We start from the raw sequence: 26,274 nt of genomic DNA on the forward strand, positions 1-26,274 counted from the left end.
TCCTGAGGTTGAAGAGGCGCTATTGCGCCTTCACCACACTGTCTGTGTGACGGGACCATTTCAGGTAGTCAGTGATGTGCACGCTGAGGAACTTCAAGCTTTTGACCCTCTCCACTCCGGCTCCGTCTGTGGTTGGGGGTGTGCTCTCTCTACTGTCTTCTCTAGTCCACATTGAGGGAGAGCTTATTGTCCTGGCACCACTCCGCCAAGGCACTCACCTCCTCTCTGTAGGCTGTCTCATCGCTGTTGGTAATCAAGCCTACCACTGTTGTGTTGTCAGTAACTTGATGATTGAGTTGGAGACGTGCGTGTCCACGCAGTCATGGCTGAACCGGGAGTATAAGAGGGTGCTGAGCACTCACCCCTGTGGGGCCCCCGTGTTGAGGACCAGCGTGGGGGAGGTGTTGTTGCCTACCTTCACCACTTGGGGTCGGCCAGTCAGGATGTCAATGACCCAGTTGCACAGGTAGGGATTCAGACCCAGGGCCCTGAGCTTAGTGATGAGCTTGGAGGGCACTATGGTGTTGAAGGCTGAGCTGTAGTTCGAGCATTCTCACATAGCTATTCCTGTTGTCCAGGCAAACTGTAATGGGTCTAGGGTGTCAGGTAAAATGGAGGTGATATGGTCCTTAGCTAGCCTCTCACAGCACTTCATGATTATAGAAATGAGTGCTACAGGACAATATTCATTTAGTTCAGTTACCTTCGCTTTCTTGGGTACAGGAACAATGGTGGACTTCTTGAAGCAAGTGGGGACAACAGATTGGGATAGTGAGAGATTGAATATGTCCGTAAATACTCTGCGCATTCTCTGAGGATGCGGCTTGGCCAGCAGCCTTGGGAGGGTTAACAAGCTTAAATCTCTTACTCAAGTCGGCCTTTTACATTTAATTAAGCTCGTCATGCTTTAGCTTTTTTGCGATCTTTTGAAGACGACCACCACCACAAAATGTGAAATCCTTGTTCAGAAAAACCTGCACCACTATGTCAACAGAGCTCGGTGCTTTTTAGCGGATGTATTAGGTTACGAAGTCTGACTTTTGCGATATAATGTTAACTATGTGTTAGAGAAAGACCCCACTGAACGATTCAGAACAGGAATAATCATGTTTGTCTTGGTAAAAAGTATTTTATAACATAAGGAAGTAAAATGTCATCACCGAAGTGCGTTTTCACCCACTCTGGGCAGAGAGGGTGGCCACCCTAATCTGTATACAAAATTGTGCACCGAAAGTGTAAGACGTCAATGATAGGGCAGTCACACTTGAGTATTAGTAAAGAAAACATAAGGACATTTGAAGGCCCTCTCTCTGGGTGAAACTGCCATAGTGTAGGGTTGGGGATTGGGGGAGGAATAGAAAAGGGTGGTGGTGACAAAGAAGAGAATGCAGGACTATACATGTACGTTGACAATTTAGCTCATCTGTTGTTGATTAGAGCAAACACACTGCCACATTTTTGAGTTAGAGTTGTGTATTGTCTGGCTGCATACGCTATCCTCACATTTAGGCTACAGTCAACAACTGAACAACATACAACTGAAAACCCTTTCGTAATAAGTAGCTCTTATACCTGTGTTGTAATTTCACTAACAACATGGATTACCATGTTACATTTTACTTTATTAAATGCATTTGAATTGCATAGTAATGGAGGTTGTGTTTCAGGAAATCATGTTAGACACTGTGATTGGTTGTTTGACAGAGGTGGGCGGCTCCAAGGCAGACATACACACCTCCTGAATCCTATATTTCCCTGACCACTCTGACTCTGAGCCCGCTGTGTTGTGATGGGACCTGTGACCTAAATGTGATAAATGAGTGGTGTTTGACACTGTAATTCTTTGACAGTAGTGGGCCACTCCAAGGCAGACACACTCCTCCTATGTGTCCTTGTCCAGTCCTTGTGTGAGCTGATCTGGGACCAGTGGGATAAATGAGTGGCCTGGCTGAGGATCGCAGCGTTGGCACACACCACAAAGCCTACACAGGTGAGGGAACCGGACTCTCAGACCTCGCATGAACCTTTTTACTTTGTAAGAAGCATAGGAGGACTTATGCTCTTTTACGGAGTCAAGTAAATCAAGTGATTTTTACAGAAGCTGTACTATGGATGTGTATGAAGATGCTAGGAATGAACTGAATGATAAACAGTTGAGCCCTGTGTTTGTTTCTACTTTATAATTTGATCGATTGTCAACCATATTGAAACCATGATCAAAAAACAGTGTTATTTCATGTCCGTCCCTAACTGTGTGTTATTGTAGTCCTGCTAACCCCCGTCTGTCTCTGACTGTGTACTGAGGTCTCTTGGTCTAATCCCTGTCTATCTGTCCCTGCTATCTCCCCCCAGTAGGATGTCGTGGGTCCGAGGCTTCTTCGTAGCCAAAGTGGACGAACGAAAGACCGCGTGGGGGGAGCGCAATGGCAGAAAGTCCAACAAGCGGAAGAACGGTTGCTCAGGGTCATCTCTCTGCAAGCCCCGCTGCATGAGCTGCCTGCGGGACGGTGAGGACCTGGATCCCACCCCTCCCACCCCCCAGCACTACCACCGTGGAGGAGGGGGGTCCGGCCCCAGCGGAGGGGGTAACTTTGGGATGCGCTGTGGCTGGCAGGAGGACCACTATGGGAAACGGACTGGGGCGGCGGGAGACCTGGGGTTGAAGGCCGTGGATCTGGGGTTCGATGACGGAGACCTGACAGGGAGGAAAGGTCCAGGGGAAGAGGATTTGGGGAAAGGAACGGGGGAGGACGGAGGAACATGCAAAGCCTTCACAGCCGCGGACTGCTGGATGCGCGTCGTACGAGTGTTCCAGTCGAAAAAGTTCACGTCGGCGAAACTGGAACGTCTGTACCAGCGCTACTTCTTCAGGCTCAACCAGAGCTCTCTGACTATGCTGATGGGTGTCCTTGTCATAGTCTGCGGCGTCATGCTAGCCTTCCACTGTGTCCACGCTCCGCCCGACGTAGCCTACGCCTCGGTGCTCTCCGTGGCCATGGCCCTCTTCCTGTCCATGATGGTGGTGTGTAACAGGAACGGCTTCCACCAGGACTACATGTGGATCGTCAGCTACTTGGTGATCGGGGTGCTGCTGGTGGTCCAGGTGTTCGGGGTGTTGATGGTTGCCCCCCGAAGTGCCTCTGAGGGGATCTGGTGGTCCGTGTTCTTTATATACATAATCTATACGCTGTTGCCAGTGAGGATGAGAGCTGCAGTGCTGAGTGGAGGGGTACTGTCTACCATACACCTCATCACCGCATGGCAACTCAACCAGGACGATGTTTTCCTATGGAAACAGGTAGGGCTCTACAGTCAACATGATATGATCCCATACAACTTTTTTGGAAATGGGTAGGATTATACAATCAACACTTTTTAATACAATGCAATTAATCTTATTCAGCTGGTGGCCATCTTGAAACACAGTCTAACTTTATTATGCGTCATGGGGAAATTCACTTGCCATTTCCACACTTGCAGTAATGTAGTAAAGTGTTGACGTTACATGGCTTTACACTCTATTCAGCAAGTTTTGTTGAGCAGTATCTGTATGATTTTGATGACAATAATCAACTTTGTCTGTGCGTTGGTTGAAATTGTGCATTGCTTTATTGAGAATAGCTTGAAGACCGGAGGGGTGTACTACGATTCAAGCTAGACCTACTGAGGGTTTTCTAGAGCTATCCAGCATCAGTAAGCTTCACATTCCTGCTCAGGCGTCAACTGTATTATGACTGTGGATATTGCTTGTCCGCCTGCTGCTAACTCTAGCAGGCTTGTAACTGCGCGTGCATGTCGCACATGGCTAGTCGAACGCCGAACTCTTCATTGAGAAACATCAATCCGTCCATCCATCCACTGAAATTCAGCAGGCTATGGTGTGAAATGGGCTTTTAGAAGTGCCATATTTATTTTATTGCTTATCGCTAATGCCGACTTTGTGCATTGATGAGCACACCAAACACCTTTTTTCCCACTCCTATCACTAGAATAATTTTATTAAGTCATATAAAAGTTTTACTGTGCTTGAAGTTTCAATTGCATTCTGTCATTACTGAATGTGTAATGTCATTGGTATTTTAATAACTACTATTTTCTACCACACAAAAAAACATTTGATTGATAAAATATTTAGTCCGTTTTATTTAAATGAAGGGGATGATGGCGCAATCTTTGCGATAGGGACGGAATCTGATTTCATTGGGCCTCAACTCGCGACTCAGACTCTTCATTCAGGATAAATGGAGTTCTGAAGCATTCGGTGCCATAGAAATTTACCTGACTAAAAGGTGAGCCATTTGTGGTACCAGTTATCCCGAGTTAAACTCAGTTGACCAAAATTACCTTGCTAACTCCACAAACCAGGTAAGTAGAATATGGCTCGGCTCATGTATCTGACACTGTGGTAACTATATGTAAAAAATATTTACAGTGGCAAGAAAAAGTATGTGAACTCTTTGGAAATACCTGGATTTCTGCATAAATTGGTCATACAATTTGATCTGATCTTCATCTAAGTCACAACAGTAGACAAACATAGTCTTCTTAAACTAATAACACACAAACAATTATACGTTTTCATGTCTTTATTGAACACACCGTGTAAACATTCATAGTGCAGGGTGGGGAAAGTATGTGAACCCTTGGATTTAATAACTGGTTGACCCTCATTTGTAAGCAATAACCTCAACCAAGCGTTTTCTGTAGTTGTGGATCAGACCTGCACAACAGTCAGGAGGAATTTTGGACCATTCCTCTTTACAAAACTGTTTCAGCAATATTCCTGGGATTTCTGGGGTGAACTGCTGTCTTGAGGTCATGCCACAGCATCTCAATCAGGTTGAGGTCAGGACTCTGACTGGGCCACTCCAGAAGGTGTATTTTCTTCTGTTGAAACCATTCTGTTGTTGATTTACTTCTGTGTTTTGGGTCGTTGTCCTGTTGCATCACCCAACTTCTGTTGAGCTTCAATTGGCGGACAGGTAGCCTAACATTCTCCTACAAAATGTCTTGGTAAACTTGGGAATTCATTTTTCTGTCGATGATAGCAAGCTGTCCAGGCCCTGAGGCAGCAAAGCAGCCCCAAACCATGATGCTCTCTCCACCATACTTTACAGTTGGGATGAGGTTTTGATGTTGGTGTGCTGTGCCTTTTTTCTCCACACATGGTGTTGTGTGTTCCTTCCAAACAACTCAACTGTAGTTTCATCTGTCCACAGAATAGTTTGCCAGTAGCGCAGAACATCCAGGTGCACTTTTGCAAACTTCAGACGTGCAGCAATGTTTTTTCTGGACAGCAGTGGCTTCTTCCATGGTGTCCTCCCATGAACACCATTCTTGTTTAGTGTTTTACGTATTGTAGACTCGTCAACAGAGACGTTAGCGTGTTCCAGAGATTTCTGTTAGTCTTTAGCTGACACTCTAGGATTCTTCTTAACCTCATTGAGCATTCTGCAGTCATCTTTGCAGGACGGCCACTCCTAGGGAGAGTAGCAACAGTGCTGAACTTTCTCCATTTATAGACACTTTGTCTTACCATGGACTGATGGACATCAAGGCTGTTAGAGATACTTTTGTAACCCTTTCCAGCTTTATGCAAGTCAACAATTCTTAATCTTAGGTCTACTGAGATCTCTTTTGTTCGAGGCAAAGGATGCACATCAGGCAGTGCTTCTTGGGAATAGCAAACTCAAAGTTTGTGAGTAAAAAAAAAGAATGCATAGGTCAGGGCAGCTCTAACCAACGTCTCCAATCTCGTCTCATTGATTGGACTCCATGTTAGCTGACTCCTGACTCCAATTAACCCAGAGGTTCACATACTTCTTCCAACCTACACTGTGAATGTTTACATGATGTATTCAATATAGACAAGAAAAATACAATACTTTGTGTGTTATTAGTTTACGCACACTATGCTTGTCTATTGTTGTGACTTAGATGAAGATCAGATCAAATTTGAGGACCAATTTATGCATATATCCATGTCATTCCAAAAGCTCCGCATACTTTTTCTTGCCACTGTACGTTTAACTTTAAAAAAAACAATGCATGACCATGCATGGAGTCTTGCTCAATCCAAATTCTTGCTAGATCGAGTGTAGCTAAACTTCAATGAACGTTTCAGGGAACACACTTTTGGCATGAGAAGAAAGATACAAAATCACTCCACCTCTTCCTTCTTAGCCCCTATTTATCCCATTACCCCATTACAATCAGGCCCCACTACACACAACTATCCATGACCTGAAGCAACCTACTTTTTCTTCCCTCTGCATGAATATAATATAGAATAAACTGTGTACGGACTCCATATTTCACACATACACACACCCACACTCCTTTCACCATTCTCCCATGGTGTGGTGTCAAAGGTGCCTTACTAAAAGTAGATGGGACCGTGAAGTGTTGGCCGCCTTAAAATGTTATTTTTAATGAAGCTTTGTGTGCGTGTGTGTTTTCAGCTTCAGGGCGACGATCAGAAGCTCCTTTGGAGTTTGTAGAAGGTCATTTGGGTTGATTGAGCCTGTTTAGCTGTGTTTTGCAGGAATATCATGATAATATAATCCAGTAGCATTCATATTCAAGCCTCAATTCACTGAGACAAGGACGCCATTGTGGTTTTGTGTAAGGGGTGGGGGAATATTTTGCGGATGGTGGCGTTGGGGAGGATTCTGATAGTCCAATGGACTTGACAAAGGAACATAACTGAATATCCATTGCTTGAAAATAGAGGAAGAGATTGACCATAACTTTTTTTTTTTTACTAGATTTATGCATTATTTTATCATAATGAATGATTATTGCATATAAACTGCCTATAAACGTTATTACATAGTTTGCTAAACTTTACTTACTAATGTTGATAAATACATGAACACGTCATGTCAAAATTGTTGACATTACTTTATAAACAGTCTATAAGCCAACACTTCAGATCAAGAGTTCTTGACAAATTGCCAGTAGCAGTAGATTCTGCTGTACACAGAGTCTATCAAAACATATCGATTTATAGTTATGATACTATTTGGTATGACATGATACAGATGTGGGATCCTAATTTGATCACTCTTTTGTTGCTGAGAATGTTCCTGGAAAGCAGGAAATTCAAACTGGTATTGTATTTGAGTTTTAAAAAGGCTTCTGAAGTTAGTAATTTCCACTTTGAAATGTCCAACTCGATTTGCCCTAATGAAAAATGTATTAACCCATACAAAAATGTACATTTAATTATAATCCACATAATAATTGACATTTCCTGTTGCTGCAGGATTCTTTTCCTGCTGTAGTAAATTGGCTCAAATGTAAGATCCTACATCTGTAGATACAACCACTCTGAATGGGACCGTATTGACATGGTATAGTTTACTACTGGTTCAGTGGTCTGGTGCTTTGCTTGTCCACTCCCCACTCCCTCCCTAGACAGACACCAAATCCCAAATCGACCCTTTAGCATTCAACTCAATTATTTATATGTACACTGGTTGACCGATAGGGGGCGCTATGTTGAAGCCACTATGTCTCCATGTTGGCACTCCGCCACCATTGCTAAAAATATATTTTGGAAGCTATAGAAATTTATTTATTAATGTCTACATACATTTGGGGGTGACGTTTATTCTATTACAGACACTTAAATGCATACTTTTCAATTATATTATGTGAGATAAAGAGTAACATTCAAAACATTTTCCTTAAAGTATAATTTTTTTGATGACTAATGTTACTGTCCCCACTACAACAAAAAAAGACGTGATTTTGTCCTTGAAGCACTGTAGAATTCCGTTCATTCCTATGGAGGACTGCTTTTACTGGGGAGTGCCAATATGTCTGACCGGTTCTCAATGGCCAATAAATAGCATCAGCAATCTAGTGTTTTATATACAGTGCCTTCAGAAAGTATTCATACCCCTTGACTTTTTCCATATTTTGTTGTTACAGCCTGAATTCAAAATTGATTAAATATGTTATTTTTTCACGCATCTACACACAGTACCCCATATTGATGACCTGAAAACATGTTTTTAGAAGGGGAAAAAAATGACACTCCAAATTGAGCTCAGGTTGCATCCATTTTCCTATCATTCTCCCTGAGATGTCACTACAACTTGATTGGAGTCCACCTGTGGCCAATTCAATTGTCTGGACATAATTTAGAAAGATACACACCTGTCTATATAAGGTCCCACAGTTGACCGTGCATGTCAGAGCAGAAACTATACCATTAAGTTCAAGGAACTGTCCGTAGATCTCCAAGATTGTGATGAGGAATATATCTGGGGAAGGGTATAAAACAATTTCTAGTGTGTTGAACCCAAGAGCACAGTGGTCTCATTGGAAAAATTGAAAAAATATGGAACTACCCAGACTCTGCCTAGAGCTGGCCAACCGGGCAAGAAGGACCTTGGTCAGGGAGGTGACCAAGAACCCAATGACCACTCTGACAGAACTACAGAGTTCCTTGGCTGAGATGGAAGAACCTGCCAGAAGGACAATAGTCTCTACAACACCAATCTGGGCTTTATGGGATAGTGGCTAGACAGAAGCCACTCCTGAGAAAAAGGCACATGACAGCACCCCTGGAGTTTGCAAAAAGGGAGGTAAAAGACTAAGAGCATAAAGTAAAAGATTCTGTGGTTTGGAGAGACAAAATGTTTAACTCTTTGGCCTGAATGCAAAGCGCAATGTCTGGAGAACCAGGCACAGCTCATCACCCGTCTAACACCATCCATACCGTGAAGCATGGTGGTGGCAGCATCATGCTGTGGGGATGCTTTTCAGCAGCAGGGACTGGAAGACTGGTAAGGATAGAGAGAACTTTGAATGGAGCCAAATACAGGCAAATTCTTGTTGAGAACCTGCTTCAGAGTGCAAACAACTTTAGACTGGGGCGAAGATTTATGTTCCAACAGGACAATGACCCCAAGCATACAGCCAAAGCAGTGCTGGAATGGCTTCAGGACAAGAATGTGAAAGTCCTTGAGTGGCCCAGGCAAAGCCCAGACTTGAATCCCATTGAAAATATGTGGAAAGACTTGAAGATTGCTGTTTACCGCCGCTCCCCATCTAACTTAACAAAGCTTGAGAAAATCTGCAAGGAAGAATGTGAGAAAATCCCCAAATCAGATGTGCAATGCTGATATAGACATACCCAAGCCGACTCAAAGCTGTAATCGCTGCCAAAGGTGCTTCTGCAAAGTATTGACTCAGAAGTGTGAATACTTATGCAAATGAGGTATTTCATTTTCAATTAGTTTTCACTTTATCATTATGGGGTATAGTGTGTAGATGGGTAAGAAAACAAATATTACATTCATTTTGAATTCGGGCTGTAACACAACAAAATGTGGAATAAGTCAAAGGGTATGAATACTTTCTGAAGGCACTGTACATCATTGATTCAACCACTAGCGCCTACCCCCTAGGTACTTGTGGAGATCTGGGAGGATTGGATAGATGAAGTACTGTATTCTGGAAATATAAAGCTTCAATTTGCCTTCTGATTGCTGCCATATTGCAGACACCTATCCAATCCTGTCAGATCTCCACGTGCCTATGGGGGTAGGGGCTGGGGGTCGATTTGGGATCCAGGGAGTGTGTGTCTGTGGGCTCAGTGGTTGGCTGTGTGAGGCTCGCTGCCTGATTGGTTTTGGCAGAGAAGGGTGGCTGGACAGCCTGGTCTGGTGATCATGGCCTCCTGATAGACTGTGAACTGGCCTGGGGCTGTAGGGACTGGTCATGCATGGGTGTTAACAGGCCCGGGGGAATGTTCTGGCAGGGACTCTGCCTGTGTCCCTATATAGTGTGCCATTTTGGTGCGCAGGGACAGGGTTTCTCTCCCTTTCTCCATCCCATCCATGGGAATAAGTTCCAGTCCCATGAGCAATCAATGACAGGGACATAAGCTCTAGTGGTGGGAGGGAGGGAGGACACTGCTGTAGTGCTCCTTCCTCTAGTTCTCTGACATTCTTGAGTTACATAAAGTAAATAATATCTAAAAGGTTTTATGTGACTTTATTAAAATTGAAAAAAATGAGCGTGATGATGATTGTACGTACTCCCTTTGATTCAGTGGTGAATGATAGTAGTGTGCACAATTGTTCACCCTCTCTGGGGAACAATCTGCCAGTCAGTCTCTGTCTGTATTTGCCACCAGTGATTTTGTGAATGTACAGTAGAGCCCCATTCAGTTTAGCCAGCCCAGAGGGATGGAGGGAGGGAGGGAGGCTGGGAGGCCCTTGGCATCACATGGCCAGACATCCCTAATCTGGGAAACTCTTCTCCTCTTCTGAGACCTCTCTCTCTCTCTCTCTCCACACACACACAAACCTCTCTCCCCCTTCTATGTTTTTCGCTTTTCCCCTTACTTGAATTTTCCCTCTGGAAATGGACATGATGTATCAGGGACAGAGAGAGACTGTTGATAGGAGGGACAAAAAAGAGACTCGGAGAGGGTGGTGACAGAGATGGAGAGTGTGTGAAATAGCACCAGGCTGACTCATCCAGCTGAAAAACGACAGCACATATATCTTTTCATTCTCTGTGTGTGTGTGTGTGTGTCACACGATTCTATTCTCCACAAAGACTGCCTTAACATAGAGTGGCCTTTTATTTATTGCTCGGCTGAGAATGAGATTGAGCTGACGGAACTTCTGATGATTATTTCCAATAGATCTCTGTGTCCCGTTCTCTGTTCTGGGCTTGCCTCGCTCGGTCTGGGCTACATCTTGATTCACCCTGGCTGAGCTCTGGCCTGGCTGGCACTCTGATGAAAGCAGACCGATGAAGATTGATAGATAACCGGCTCTCTCTTATTCTGTCCCTTGATGTCAGTCTTGGTCTTCTCTCAGTCACAGAGCTGGATGAGAAGGTCCTCATTCACACTTTGGGCCATATAAGAGCTGAGGTTCAGAGGTTCTGGTGCTCTGGAAAATAACTATTTTTTAGAGAGAGTGGAGGGACCAGAAACAGGAAACTTTACTGTCATGCAAAACAACGGTTGCTAGTAATGGAGACCACAGAAGCAAGGCCATGGGCTGAAAAGCTTTGGCTGAAACTAATACATGGACATTTCATCATAATTGACATACCAATTCTCTAGGGGGCGGACTCTTTAGAGAGATTGGAGAGATCAGAAACGGGACACTTTAGTGCCATTCAACAAATGCAGACCACAAAATGAAGGCTACACGCTGAATAGTTGTGGGTAACAATTGTTTGAAGTGTAAAACTTGAATGGATATTAATCATATCTACGTAGCTACTATTTGTCTGTGCGTTTCGCACCAAATGATATTGACCTGACCAGTGAGGACGCATGGAGGGAGAAAGAAGCTGAATGTGAGGCATGTGACTGTGGTAAAGCCTTTGCTTACACATATCCTTCCTCATCTATAGGCCTACATCTGATTTAATCTCATTACATCACACCTAAGCCCTACATGCATGTCAGTATTAAAGATGGCACATGACGTCATGGATATTTAATTTATTATTGTTTTAGGTCACCTGCACCCGTCATGTGTCCCAGAACCATAAGCCGTGTCCCAAATGGCAGCCCAGGGGCTGTGGTCAAAACAAGTGCACTAAATAGTAGTGCTGGGAATTGCCAGGGACCTCACAATACAATATTATCACCATACTTAGGTGCCGATACGATATGTATTGCGATTCTCACAATTCTATATGTATTAGAGGTCGACCGATTATGATTTTTCAACGCCGATACCGATACCGATTATTGGAGGACAAAAAAGCCGATACCGATTAATCGGCCGATTTGAAAAAAGAAAAAGAAAGAAAAGAAAATGTATTTATATATATATAATCATACACACACACACATTTTTGTAATAATGACAATTGCAACAATACTGAATGAACACTTATTTTAACTTAATATAATACATAAATAAAATAAATTTAGTCTCAAATAACATGAGAACATATATTAAAACGAACTACCAGCTTTCATGGGTCTTCAATATTCCCAGTTAAGAAGTTTTAGGTTGTAGTGCAGAAAGCAGAGCTGGTCTGCATGGTCCCCTGCCAGTCTGCACCTCCGCGAAACACAGACCTTATTTGAAGTAGATCAAGACATTCTCTATGGAAGACATGAACGGTAAAATAACGAAGGAACCCCTTTCAAGTTCAGCCGCAAGTTATTACAGGAATTATAACGCGTCGACTATTTCTCTCTAAACCATATACCTTTGACTAATCCGGAAACTATCACCTCGAAAACAAACGTTTATTCCGTTCCGTATTTTATCTAACGGGTGGCATCCATGAGTCTAAATATTCCTGTTACATTGCACAACCTTCAATGTTATGTCATAATTACGTAAAATTCTTACAAATTAGTTCGCAAAGAGCCAGGCGGCCCAAACTGTTGCATATACCCTGACTCTGCGTGCAATGAACGCAAGAGAAATGACACAATTTCACCTGCTTAATATTGCTTGCTAACCTGGATTTCTTTTAGCTAAATATGCAGGTTTAAAAATATATACTTGTGTATTGATTTTAAGAAAGGCATTGATGTTTATGGTTAATTACACATTGGAGCAATGACAGTCATTGATTGATTGTTTTTTATAAGATAAGTTTAATGCTAGCTAGCAACTTACCTTAGCTTACTGCATTCGCGTAACAGGCAGGCTCCTCGTGGAGTGCAATGTAATCAGGTGTTAGAGCATTGGACTAGCTAACTGTAAGGTTGCAAGATTGGATCCCCCGAGCTGACAAGGTTAATAATCTGTTCCTAGGCCGTCATTGAAAATAAGAATGTGTTCTTAACTGACTTGCCTAGTTAAATAAAGATGAAATAAAGGTGTAAAAAAAAAATAATAATGGCAAAGTCGGCGCCCAAAAATACCGATTTCCGATTGTTATGAAAACTTGAAATCGGCCCTAATTAATCGGCCATTCCGATTAATTGGTCGACCTCTAATATGGTGATTTGATATTTTTATGTTCCAAACATATTGCTCACTATGTGTCTGCTGCAGACACAAAATAGAGCATGAGAAGTGTTTTTTGATCAGTCAGGTAAATAAAATAGCTGAAAACACGTTTGCTCACTATTTAAAAAGAAGATGGAGAACAAGTTATAGAATGAAAATACCGGAGTTTTTGCGCAGGTACTGCCTACTAGCGCTAGCTAACGCTACCTACAGGAGTCATCCTCCCCTCAATACGGTGCAGTCGTCCTGTCCCCTTTGCAGAAAAGCATCCCCAAAGAATGATGTTTCCACCTCCATGCTTCACGGTTGGGATGGTGTTCTTGGGGTTGTACTCATCCTACTTCTTCTTCCAAACACGGCGAGTGGAGTTTAGACCAAAAAGCTCTATTTTTGTCTCAGACCACATGACCTTCTCCCATTCCTCCTCTGGATCATCCAGATGGTCATTGGCAAACTTCAGACAGGCCTGGACATGCGCTGGCTTGTGCAGGGGGACCTTGCGTGCGCTGCAGGATTTTAATCCATGACGGCGTAGTGTGTTACTAATGGTTTTCTTTGAGACTGTGGTCCCAGCTCTCTTCAGGTCATTGATCAGGTCCTGCCGTGTAGTTCTGGGCTGATCCCTCACCTTCCTCATGATCATTGATGCCCCACGAGGTGAGATCTTGCATGGAGCCCCAGACCGAGGGTGATTGACCGTCATCTTCAACTTCTTCCATTTTCTAATAATTGCGCCAACAGTTGTTGTCTTCTCATCAAGCTGCTTGCCTATTGTCCTGTAGCCCATCCCAGCCTTGTGCAGGTCTACAATTTTATCCCTGATGTCCTTACACAGCTCTCTGGTCTTGGCCATTGTGGAGAGGTTGGAGTCTGTTTGATTGAGTGTGTGGACAGGTGTCTTTTATACAGGTAACGAGTTCAAACAGGTGCAGTTAATACAGGTAATGAGTGGAGAACAGGAGGGCTTCTTAAAGAAAAACTAACAGGTCTGTGAGAGCCGGAATTCTTACTGGTTGGTAGGTGATCACATACTTATGTCATGCAATAGAATGCAAATGAATTACTAAAAAATCATACAATGTGATTTTCTGGATTTTTGTTTTAGATTCTGTCTCTCACAGTTGAAGTGTACCTATGATAAAAATTACAGACCTCTACATGCTTTGTAAGTAGGAAAACCTGCAAAATCGGCAGTGTATCAAATACTTGTTCTCCCCACTGTATATATACGCCTTCAGAAAGAATTCAAAATTGATTGAATATAATTTTTATCTCGCCATCTACCCACAATACCCCATAACAACTGTGAAAACATGTTTTTAGAAAATGAAATGCAGAAATATCTCATTTACATTAGTATTCACACCCCTTTGCTTCTACACTACAAATTGAGCTCAGGTGCATCCAATTTCCTTTGATCATCCCTGAGATCTCACTACAACTTGATTAGAGTCCGCCTGTGGCCAATTCAATTGTTTGGACATAATTTCCGAGATAGAGTTGCGATGAGCCATGTATCTGTGGAAAGGTATAAAACAATTTCTAGAGTGTTAAATGTTTGTAAGAGCAGAGTGGTCTCCATCATTGGGAAATTGAAAAAATATGGAACTAACCAGATTCTGCCTAGAGCTGACCGTCTGACCAAACTGAAAAACCGGGCAAGAAGGACCTTGGTCAGGGAGGTGTTCCTTGGCTGAGATGGGAGAACCTGCCAGAAGGACAACAGTCTCTACAACACTTCACCAATCTGGGCTTTATGTGAAAATGGACAGACGGGAGCCACAGCTGAGAAAAAGGCACATGATAGCATGCCTGGAGTTTGTAAAAAAGCATGTGAAAGACTGAGGATCATAAGGCAAAAGATTGTGATCTGATGAGACATAAATGTAACTCTTCGGCCTGAATGCAAAGTTATATGTCCAGAGAAAACCAGGCACAGCTCATCACCCGTCTAACACCGTCCCTACTGTGAAGCATGGTGGTGGCAGCATCATGCTATGGCGATGATTTACAGCGGCAGGGACTGGGAGACTGGTATGCTTCAGAGTGCAAAGAGTTCCAACATGACAATGACCCCAAGCATATAGCCAAAGCAACGCTGGAATGGCTTCAGAACAGGAATATGAAAGTCCTTGAGTGGCCCAGCCAAAGCCCAGACTTGAATCCCATTGAAAATCTGTAGAAAGACTTGAAGATTGCTGTTCACCACCGCTACCCATCTAGCTTAACAGAACTTTGGAATATCTGCAAGCAAGAATAGATTGTTGCGTATAAAAATCAGTGCATGATGACAGTGCACACAAAATGTACTTTTTCGCTTACGTTTTCATGTACTGAATAAAATCTAAAGTTCAATGCGTTTCCATTATTGCATTTTCAACCGTTCTGATACTTTTCTCAAACTGTTGTGTTAAATTCTTGGCACGTGCGCTCTAGTCAACAGCTCGCAGATAAAGTGTGGGTAGACTGTATGGCTAGGCTAGCCTACATAATGAGAATATTTGTATTTGTCAAACGGAAGTCAAGCATCGATCATCATGACACCAGAATAAGACCCTCAATATTTATTGGAAAGGCGCTTCAAGCTCATCACCGTGCACTTTCACCACGCTGTGAAGTTCATCATTTATTTCAACTGTAGCCTATAAACTGCATGGTTTCCTGAGTCGTAGTGGGAGGACCACACACCATATCATCGCGTGACTCCAAGTTTACTTCGATATGATGGTTATTATATCAATATTTGCACATCAAGGTGTTTCCACCGCCATTTCTCACAGAATACATTTTACCGACACAAAAAGATCCACCATGTCGAATGACCAAATGATCTGTCGGCATTTATACAATTTTACTTTTCAAAGAGTGTTGCATTATGGAGATAAAAATAGTCCGACTTGTGCCTACAGTACATGTCGACTGCATGAAATGTACAAAAATCATGTTATCAAAGGTCATGACGTTTCGACTGCAAGTTTCTGCTGTTGCTCTTCAACTTCATCCTGCAGCCATCGCCTGCATTGTGAGAGGTTCTATTGTAAACCAATCATTAGACTGTTTTTGTTTGACCCATGCAAAGGTGACCAAAGACATGACTGAAACAGTAACCAATTTTGCCCTATTTCTGTCAGCTGTCGTGATTTAAAAAAAATACGGTATGACTTTACTTGCATAAAAACTATGGATGGAAATGTGGTTATAGATAGAGATATATATATATATATATATATGGCTCTGATGTGGCCTGGTCATTGTGAGTGTATGTGGGAATTTCTGAGTATTGACTGCTGTGGTCTTGCCTGGCCTGGTGGCTGGCGCCGTGTGCTCAAACTGTGGCTGGGACAGATAGGCGCACGAACGCACACTCCTCGCTCAGACAGACCGACACCGCAGAGACCAACCAGCTCTGAGGGAATAACTCATGAAGTGGACCACCTGTCCCCTTGGCTGTTTGTTGTGTCATTGTCCCTAGTGACAGTGGTAAAACAAGACATATCCAAACCAGGAGTACATCCAAATCAGGAGTACAGTACATATGGCCAACTTTTATAAAGTTAGAAAGTAGACCGATCGTTTTTGTTTTGATTCTCAAAGAAAAGTCCTGGCAGTTGGACACACTGGATATATTGACGATGGTGTTTTATATTGAGATTATATGGATTATTGTGATATATTGCATCAGTTATTGCTTAGCTGTAGCTATTCTCCATGTTGCTGTGGTGACACAGTTTACTACATTAGTAATAACATGAACTTAATTAGAGTCTATGTCCGCGCCCCGTGGAAATCTAATTAGCATAATAAAAACATCCCAATGAGAAATCTGAGTTTTTTTTTGCATTTGATGCATCCGCCAATGTTGCACTTCTGCATCTACAGTGAAAGGTGACAGAGCTAGAGTGGTGTTTTTCAGGCCATCCCGAAAATCGGTCTTCTCACAAAATTGTCTGTAGCATCCGAACAGTTTGGGCTACACACTAATATGACCCCTCTGTGGAAAGGTGAGACTCTCACGAACACGTACATCTATGTTGCTCTAGGACCACCAGAAGCTTCACAAGACTCGTCTGATGGTCCCCCGGTGTTTTATCAAATAATTCTTATTTTTTTTTATATAGTTCAAGGGGTCTTACATTTCAAAATCAAATAGCTAAATGATCCTTTGTATGACTTTCTTTAAAACCTTTCCATATAGCTTAGTAGAACCCCCCCCGGCTTAGACAGGGCTTAGTCTCTAGAGCGTTTTAAGCACTATGGAGTAGTCTATATAGAATATATATTTAGATATAAATATATTCATCTGAACCCTCATTCTGTACTGACCTTTCCTTCAACTCACTTACTCATATGTGTTGCACTGGCAGGCAACAGTTGCTACACACTACTTAGGAACAGTAAGAGGAACTACAGAATTCACATGGTAGTCCGTGGTAGTACTAGAGTACAGACGGTCAAATATATTGGCACCCTTGCCCTTTTTTAATGGAGTGCAACGGAGCAGGATGTTCTGTTCTGGTTGATTTGTTATCATTTTACCCTGTAGGCACCTAAACATTTTCACAGGTAGATAAATTACACAGTAAACAAGATCACTTTCCTCTTGACATATTAATCAGATTTTTTAGTTCAGGCCATTTTTTTGACTTTGTGAAAAATCTCGATTTCAGTTTAGTTTTTGTTGTTGTTGGTCCTGTGCAATTGTAAATCAAACCAATATCCACCTTTTTATTACATTTTATTTAAATTTCAAATTATTTTAGAAGAAATTGTGAATTGTGCAAGTGTGCCAATATATTTGACTGCACATATAGACCAGGATTTGTGTCTGCAGTTTGTTTAGACCTGGAGTTGCTGCTAGTGGAAAAACCTGTTTCTATGGAATTAGTTTGTTGTGTAGTCACTCAACTTGCTGTCTGCAGGTCAACCCAGTGGAAAGATAATATACTGATCCTCCTGGTGCACATTAGCACACCTGGATTCAAATACTGTTCAAAACATTTCAAATACTTTAGCTGTGTTCTATTGAGCTTGCCTGTTGAATGGAACCCACTAGAAAAGTCCCAAAAGTTCAAACTCTGCCCACCTGGTACTCCAGGCAGTCTAAAGCAAATGCTTAACGGATTTGAAAGATTTTGAATAGTATGTACACCCAGTACTGCACACCAGTGGTGAACAAGATACCAATCAATGAGTTGTCACAGTCTGAGAGGTGTACATAATGCATTTGGGGCAGAACTCTTTCCTTAAAGAGAAAACGGCCTGACAACCAACCACCAGCCATCACCACACTATCTACCTTAACCTTAGACTGATTATCCACACTTTTTGCTCAGAAAATACCTCACTTCTGCTTGTATTGCTCGCACTGTGAGGTAAGTGTTAGGTAGACCATAGAATTAGTAGAACGGGGACCCATTCAAGTAAATTATGCCATAATGGGTGGACTGGTACTTCTATTCATTCTAATTGTATGAGGGAGACCGATCTGTGACGCATGGCCCACTGACATTTACCCCAGTCAGAGGGAATGAGGGCAGCCTCACAGAGTTAGCCGTTAGCATGCACTGGAGAGCTTAATTTCCATTAAATGCAGATCAATATTGTTTTGCTCACTCCTCTGGTCTTCAGGGTCCTACTGGGCCCTTTGTGCTATGGGATCATTGATCAACCCAGCAAACTGGTACCCATTTTACACTATCGTACTGAACCAGACCGAACTGCGTTGGCTTGGATATTGTATTTTCCAGCAACTGGTGGATGCGTAACCAGGCCAGCTTAGTAGAGCTTGGTTTGGCTCAGTAAAGTGGACTGTGTGATCTGTCTCTTTCTCTGTCCCTAACACAGTACAGCAGACTTGGCTAATGGCGGTGAGAATTCTTCGCCAGATTTCACGGGCGCCAAACAAGTCCATAGGGAAAGACAAACCCTGGAGGCCTACAATACACTGGCTCAGATTATGGAAACGCAGGAGCCCAGCTGTGTGTGTGTGTGAGAGAGAGAGAGAGAGATGCACGCACACACACACACACGTGTGACTCATCCTGTCATTGTGTTACAGCCTAGAAGGGTGATACTACAGTGATACAACACTGGATAACTCTACAGTACACCATACTAGTGGGTGGGAGGAGTTCCAAATAGCACCCTATTCCCTATTTAGTGCTCTAGTCAAAAGTAGTGCACCATATAGGGAATCTGGTCAAAAGTAGGGAATAGGGTGTCACTTGGGACATACCACAGGATAAGCGATAACATAAATATTGCACATAAAATAACACCACTGATGAGACTTAAGAATAGTAATTTGAGTGAGGATAGGCTAACACTGCTGAAACTTCTAATAACAGACACCAGACCTGGGTTCAAGTAGTATTTTTGTAGTTTTTGGGTGGACCACATTTGAGGTTATAGGTAAAATCTTCAAATTCATATATTCAGTTCATATAACATTTTCATTGATTCTTTTCCATATTTTTCTTTTACCTTTGGACAACATGTTATTTATTTGTTTACATAATTCAAAGTAATGCTCATTTTGCTCATATATGACTCACCACCTGGATTTGGTATTATGTAGCAAAATTTAAAATTGTGTTTTTTTACATTGGTTAAAAGTAGAGACTCAGAGCTACACAATTGTATATCATACACTGCATATTTGAGGAACAATGCGAAAGTCATTCTGCTTCGAAAGTTGATAAACTTGTAAACTCACTTTTGAGAAATGGCCTTTGAATGTTTTGGTATCTAGTGAAGAGCTCTTCTTTGTCTACACCCATTCAGCATCGTTCACACCCTCTTAAGCTTTAGCTCCACCCATCTCGTTTCGCTCTCAGAGCATTCAGACCGCATACTTGATGCTCTGGCCGATGATTTGTTTACCTACGGATAAACAGCCTAACCAGCTCTGCTGGCAACAATTTCATTACGCTTTTTTGCCGACGTTTACTGACACTGGCCATATTCAACGAGTGTTGTACACTTTAGCTTAAGACATGTAGCTAGCTAGCTAGGTAAACAATGAACCTAGCTAGGTAAACAACATGTAAGATCACACACGTTGCGTAACGTTAGCTAACGAGCCAGCTAGCTAACGTTGGCAAGTTAAACAACAATGAACATAGTGCCAAATCATGTCGTTACTACTCTGCATGAATCTGCTGGGTGCTAACAAAACTAGGTTCAATGTTAGCTAGCTCTAACGAGCAAGGCAAACGGTTCTGGGATATGAATAATAACGTCATACACGTAACGTTAGCTAGGTAGCCAGCCAGATAACATTAGCTAGCTAGCTAACAGTACACTTTAGCTTGAAATTAAAACACTTTCTGTAAAAATTTGAAATTATAATATCTGAAAATGTAGCTAACTAGAATATCGTACCCGTATACATCATCATGCATGATGGACGCGTCTCCCTGTCACGGATACCATGCCACAGTTGCCCTTAGTTTGGAGATGTAATCCGGAGACAGGTGTTTTCTCCATCTCTTTAGCTATCATACTCTAATTCCACTGATTTCAAAACTCGATCCTCCAGAAAGTGGAGAGCAACACTACACGATACATTTAAAAAAAAAAAAAAAAGCTGCGTTCGACAGGATTACCAACACAGACTGACCAGCTCAAATAGACAGAAGCCTGCTATATGGCAGACCAAACCGAACTCCTCTCTTGGCATGTCCAGCCCACTCATTATCTCAGCCAATCATGGCTAGTGGGAAGGTTGCTGTTCTTTTCTGTGGCTTAACCAACAAGGCTCATAAATAAATAAAAATATGTCTATTTACAGATGGCATACAAGTTTGTTATTAAGGCACATGAAAGTTCACATGTTCCAGAATGCATTTCTGCAAAAAAAAACGGCATTTTGATTTTTAAAAAACACTTCAAATGGCTCTCCTGTGAACTCGTGACATACGCCTAGTTTCCTGAAACGGGTCACATATTAAGTAATAGTACATTCAGTATTAAAAGGAAAATAAACTAAAAATTGGTACTCCACCCTCAACCCTACCCACTCAACATGTCTCCATCCAGAGCAGATGTAGATGGCTAGAAGGTGGCTAGAAAAAACTCCCTAAAAAGGCAGGAACATATGAAGGAACCAGGCTCTGCGGGGGGGCCAGGGTCAAAACAGCAGGCCCGGGACAAGATAACAGGTCCGGGTTCCATAGCATGCTAACTGGCTGTGCGGTTATGGAACTCTAACCTGTTCACCGGTCGTGCTACCTTGTCCCGGACCTGCTGTTTAGACTCTCTCTCTCGACCTCTGAATGCTCGGCAATGAAAAGCCAACTGACATCTACTCCTGAGGTGCTGACCTGCAGAACAGTAGAAACTGGGTCAGCACCATGACCAGGTGGACTGGGGACAGGGATAGCCAGGAGTCGAAAGCCAGGTTGGGCGGTATCCACATTTTCATACCGTCGTACTGTTTCTGTACCATACCGGGGTATACGGTATTACCAGAAGTGCACACAAGGGGCACTGTTTAAAAAAACTTTAAAAAACATACAAAACAATTTAGGCCAGGGTTGCCCTGGTCTTGGTGAGCTGGCCAGGCAGAGACAGCAAGGGGGGTTCGTCACTCCAGTGCCGTGCCGTTGACCTTGCATCCCTGGGCCAGACTACAATCATAGGACCTACTGACGAGATGAGTCTTCAGTAAAGACTTAAAGGTTGAGACCGAGTCTGCTTCTCTCACATGGATCGGCAGACCATTCCATAAAAATTGAGCTCTATAGGTTAAAGCCTTGCCTCCAGCTGTTTGCTTAGACATTCTAGGACCGAATCAGAGAGAGGTACAGTAGAACCAAGTCAATGTAATTCTTAGTAGATTAGCAGTAAAACCTTGAAATCAGCCCTAGCCTTAATAGGAAACCAGTGTAAAGAGGCTAGCACTGGACTAATATGATCTTTTTTTTTTGGTTCTAGTCAAGATTCTAGCAGCCGTATTTAGCACTACCTGAAGTTTATTTAGTGCCTTATCTTGGTAGCCGGAGAGTAGAGCATTGCAGTAGTCTAATCTTGAAGTGACTAAAACATGGATTAGCTTTTGTGGATCATTTTTAGACAGAAGGTTTCAGATTTTTGCAATGTTATGAATATGGAAAAAAGCTGTTCTTTAAATATTTTTTTAATGTTCCTAAAAAGAGATATCAGGGTCTAGAGTAACGCCTAGGTCCTTCAGTTGAATTTGAGACGACTGTAATTTTGGGGCTTCACTATGTTTCATCGAAATGTATAGCTGTGTGTCGTCTGCATAGCAGTGAGAGTTGACATTGTGTTTCCGAATGACATCAGCTAGAGGTAGCATATATAGTGAAAACAATAGTGGTCCTAGAACCGAACCTTGAGGAACACCGACACTTACCATTGATTTGTCAGAGGACAAACCATCCACAGAGATTAACTGATATCTTTCTGACAGATAAGATCTATACCAGGCAAGAACTTGTCCACATAGACCAATTAGGGTTTCCAATCTCTCCAAAATAATGTGGTGACCGATGGTGTCGAAAGCGGCACTAAGGAGAACGAGGACAGACGTAGAGCCTTGGTCTGATGCCATCAAAAGGTAATTTACCACCTTCCCGTGTGGTCTCATTACTATGATGGGGTCTAGAACCAGACTGGAGCATTTCGTATACATTGTTTGTCTTCAGGAAGGCAGTGAGTTGCAGATCAACTGCTTTTTCTAAAATATTTGAGAGGAATGGGAGATATGATTATAGGCTGATAGCCAAACTTTGACCCGGATTTTTCAAAACTATTTCGGGAGAGGCTTTATTACTGCCACTTTTAATGATTTCGGTACACATCCAGAGGATAGGGAGCCAAAAGAGGGCCAAGCACAGGAAATAGCTATTTTCCCACCCCTTTAAGACATCCAGGTTGCTTGTCAACTCGGAAAACGTTTACATCACTGTATATTTGGCCAGGCCTCAATTGATCCTTTACTAGCACCATTCATTCTCACTGTCGATAGTTATGTTCTAACTTCTAATAGTAACTGTATCCATTGGTGAATTGGGAGAGAGTGAGGGGATTGCCATCTAAGAGCCAACATCATTTTTTGCGGCAGTGCTGCCTGCCAACAGTTATCGTCTCTGATTGAGAGATTCAAGGAGCTCGCATTGGTAAGTAACATAGTAGATGCAAAGCATTGAATATTTACATTCATGCACTTCTAAATTAATTTTGTAGCTTTGTCCCAGGAGCATTTAACTGCAGGGCAATCCAACATCATATGAAAGAATGTGCCTACCTGATTTATGGGACACGGTGAACAGTTGGGAGCCAATTTCATCATAAAATGTTTCCTTGGTGTTAAATACAGTCTGTGAACAAACTTAAAATGTATAAATTAATGGTTGAGTTTACGGGATGCCAAGGTCATATTTTTTAATATTCTGTTCCAATTAAAGGGTTGTTCATATTCAATTAGATCTGTGGAACATACTTTTTTAATGGCTAGCTCAGAATATGAGCTTTCATTTTTGTTATTTTATATATTATAGAAATCAGTCCTTTCGGAAGCCCAGATAATTTATTTATAAGTCACATCATTGTATGGTTTGGTAGTTGGGTTTACCAAGGGATTCCATAGGCCAGCATAGCTGACCTAAATTGTTGTTAATATAGACAAAATGAGTTGCCTGGTAATCTGTGTGTGTCTTTCAAATCTTGAAATGTTCTCAAACAATTACTGTCCATGATATCAGAAAGGATACGAATTCTACATTTTGCAAAAGGCCGCCCTCCAGATCGCAAGGCATTATTGTGAAATACTGGAGCATGCCATTTTGATTCCCAGTTACATTGTTTTTCAAAATTGTACCAAATAGTAATTGTGTGAGCAATAATAGGACCAAAGAGTAGTTTGCATTGTTTAAGGGAGATATCAGTAAAGGCCACTTCTTCCAGAGTAATATGCCATGTTTCTCTATACTCAGCCAGGGAGCGGAAGAATCATGTTTCAATCATTTTAAGATAGGGGGAATGCACTGTTGTATTCGGCGCACGTGACAAATAAACTTTGATTTGATTGCTAGTCCTCCTATGTCTTTCCCTCTTTGTAAGTTTGGTAACTTTATCTGGGATTGCTTTACTTGCCATATACATTTTAAAGCGTATACATGAATTTGATCCCTACTGCCAGAAGGGGGACCCCAGGGAAGTATTGAACTACAGAAATTCAGCCGTGGCAGTATATTTATTTTGACTACAGATATTCTTCCTGTTACAGCAATTGGTATGTTAGTCCATCTACTGAGGTCGGATTGAATTGATTTGAGCGTTCTGTTAATGTCTGCCAATGGTTTAATCTAAGGAAGGATATACAGTGCATTCGGAATGTATTCAGACCCCTTGACTTTTCCCACATTTTGTTACGTTACAGCCTTATTCTAAAATGAATTAAATAGTTTTTTTTACCTCATTGCAAATATATAGTTGAAGTCGGAAGTTACCATACACCTGAGCCAAATACATTTGAACTCAGTTTTTCACAATTCCTGACATTTAATCCTAGTAAAAATTCCCTATCTTAGGCCAGTTGGGATCACCACCTTATTGTAAGAATGTGAAATGTCAGAATAATAGTAGAGAGAATTATTTATTTCAGCTTTCATTTCTTTCATTACATTCCCAATGGGTCAGAAGTTTACATACACTCAATTAGTATTTGGTAGCATTGCCTTCAAATTGTTGAACTTGGGTCAAATGTTTCGGGTAGCCTTCCACAAGCTTCCCACAATAAGTTGGGTGAATTTTGGCCCATTCCTCCTGACAGAGCTGGTGTAACTGAGTCAGGTTTGTAAGCCTCCTTGCTCGCACATGCTTTTTCAGTTCTGCCCACAAATTTTCTATAGGATTGAGGTCAGGGCTTTGTGATGGCCACTCCAATACCTTGACTTTGTTGTCTTTAAGCCATTTGCCACAACTTTGGAAGTATGCTTGGGGTCATTGTCCATTTGGAAGACCCATTTGTGACCAAGCTTTAACTTCCTGACTGATGTCTTGAGATGTTGCTTCAATATATCCACTTAATCTGGGTGTTCTTTGGCTTGCAAGCACCACCCATTTTCCTTCAAACATAACGATGGTCATTATGGCCAAACAGTTCTATTTTTGTTTCATCAGACCAGAGGACATTTCTCCAAAAAGTACGATCTTTGTCCCCATGTGCAGTTGCAAACCGTAGACTGGCTTTTTTATGGCGGTTTTGGAGCAGTGGCTTTCAAGTTATGTTGATATAGGACTCGTTTTACTGTGGATATAGATACTTTTGTACCGGTTTCCTCCAGCATCTTCACAAGGTCCTTTGCTGTTGTTCTGGGATTGATTTGCACTTTTCACACCAAAGTACGTTCATCTCTAGGCGACAGAACGTGTCTCCTTCCTGAGCGGTATGACGGCTGCATGGTCCGATGGTGTTTATTCTTGCGTACCTTTGTTTGTACAGATGGACGTGGTACCTTCAGGCATTTGGAAATTGCTCCCAAGGATGAACCAGACTTGTGGAGGTCTACAATTGAGGTCTTGGCTGATTTCTTTGATTTTGCCATGACGTCAAGCAAAGAGGCACTTAGTTTGAAGGTAGGCATTGAAATACATACACAGGTACACCTCCAATTGACTCAAATGATGTCAATTAGCCTATCAGAAGCTAAAGCCATGGCACCATTTTCTGGAATTTTCCAAGCTGTTTAAAGCCACAGTCAACTTAGTGTATGTAAACTTCTGACCAACTGGAGTTGTGGTACAGTGCATTATAAGTGAAATAATCTGTCTGTAAACAGTTGTTGGAAAAATTACTTGTGTCTTGCATAAAGTAGATGTCCTCACCGACTTGTAACTAAGTATATGTAAACTTCCGACTTCAACTGTAACCTCACTACTGTTATAGCCTCGCTACTGTATATAGCCTCACTACTGTTATTTTTCTGTCTTTTTTACTGTTGTTTTTATTTCTTTACTTGTCTATTGTTCACCTAATACCTTTTTTTTACTTAGAAATTGCACCGTTGGTCAGGGCCTGTAAGTAAGCATTTCACTGTAAGGTCTACACCTGTTGTATTCGGCGCACATGACAAATAAACTTTGATTTGATTTTCTTTCCATTATGGATGCATTTAAACAAAGTGATTCTGCCTTCTTGGTTTTCAACTTTACCCAAGATGGTGATTTTTAGTTTCTTATGCATCATTATGATTACACCTTTAGTTTTGTTCGGGGCTGATGAAAAAGCAGTCCGTTTGTACAAATGGTTCTCTATTCTATGTGTGTCGTTTTGGAGAATTGCTAT

The 26,274-nt window shown here is 42.0% G+C and overlaps 1 protein-coding gene across 2 annotated transcripts in view; it reads left to right on the plus strand.

Annotated features, from left to right (window-relative positions):
- Nucleotides 1–26,274, plus strand: part of LOC120061001 (adenylate cyclase type 6-like) — an 83,640-nt gene that overhangs the window by 5,600 nt on the left and 51,766 nt on the right. Inside the window, exons 2-3 of one of the 2 annotated variants that reach the window (XM_039010470.1) lie at nucleotides 1,851–1,990; nucleotides 2,353–3,298. In XM_039010470.1, coding sequence (XP_038866398.1) covers nucleotides 2,357–3,298 — 942 coding nt within the window. In that variant the 5' untranslated portion in view covers nucleotides 1,851–1,990; nucleotides 2,353–2,356. The remainder of the gene's footprint in view (nucleotides 1–1,850; nucleotides 1,991–2,352; nucleotides 3,299–26,274) is intronic. The other variant, XM_039010471.1, reaches the window with a different exon arrangement.

The sequence above is a fragment of the Salvelinus namaycush genome, chromosome 16 (genome assembly GCF_016432855.1).
Source record: "Salvelinus namaycush isolate Seneca chromosome 16, SaNama_1.0, whole genome shotgun sequence".
Lineage (NCBI taxonomy): Eukaryota > Metazoa > Chordata > Actinopteri > Salmoniformes > Salmonidae > Salvelinus > Salvelinus namaycush.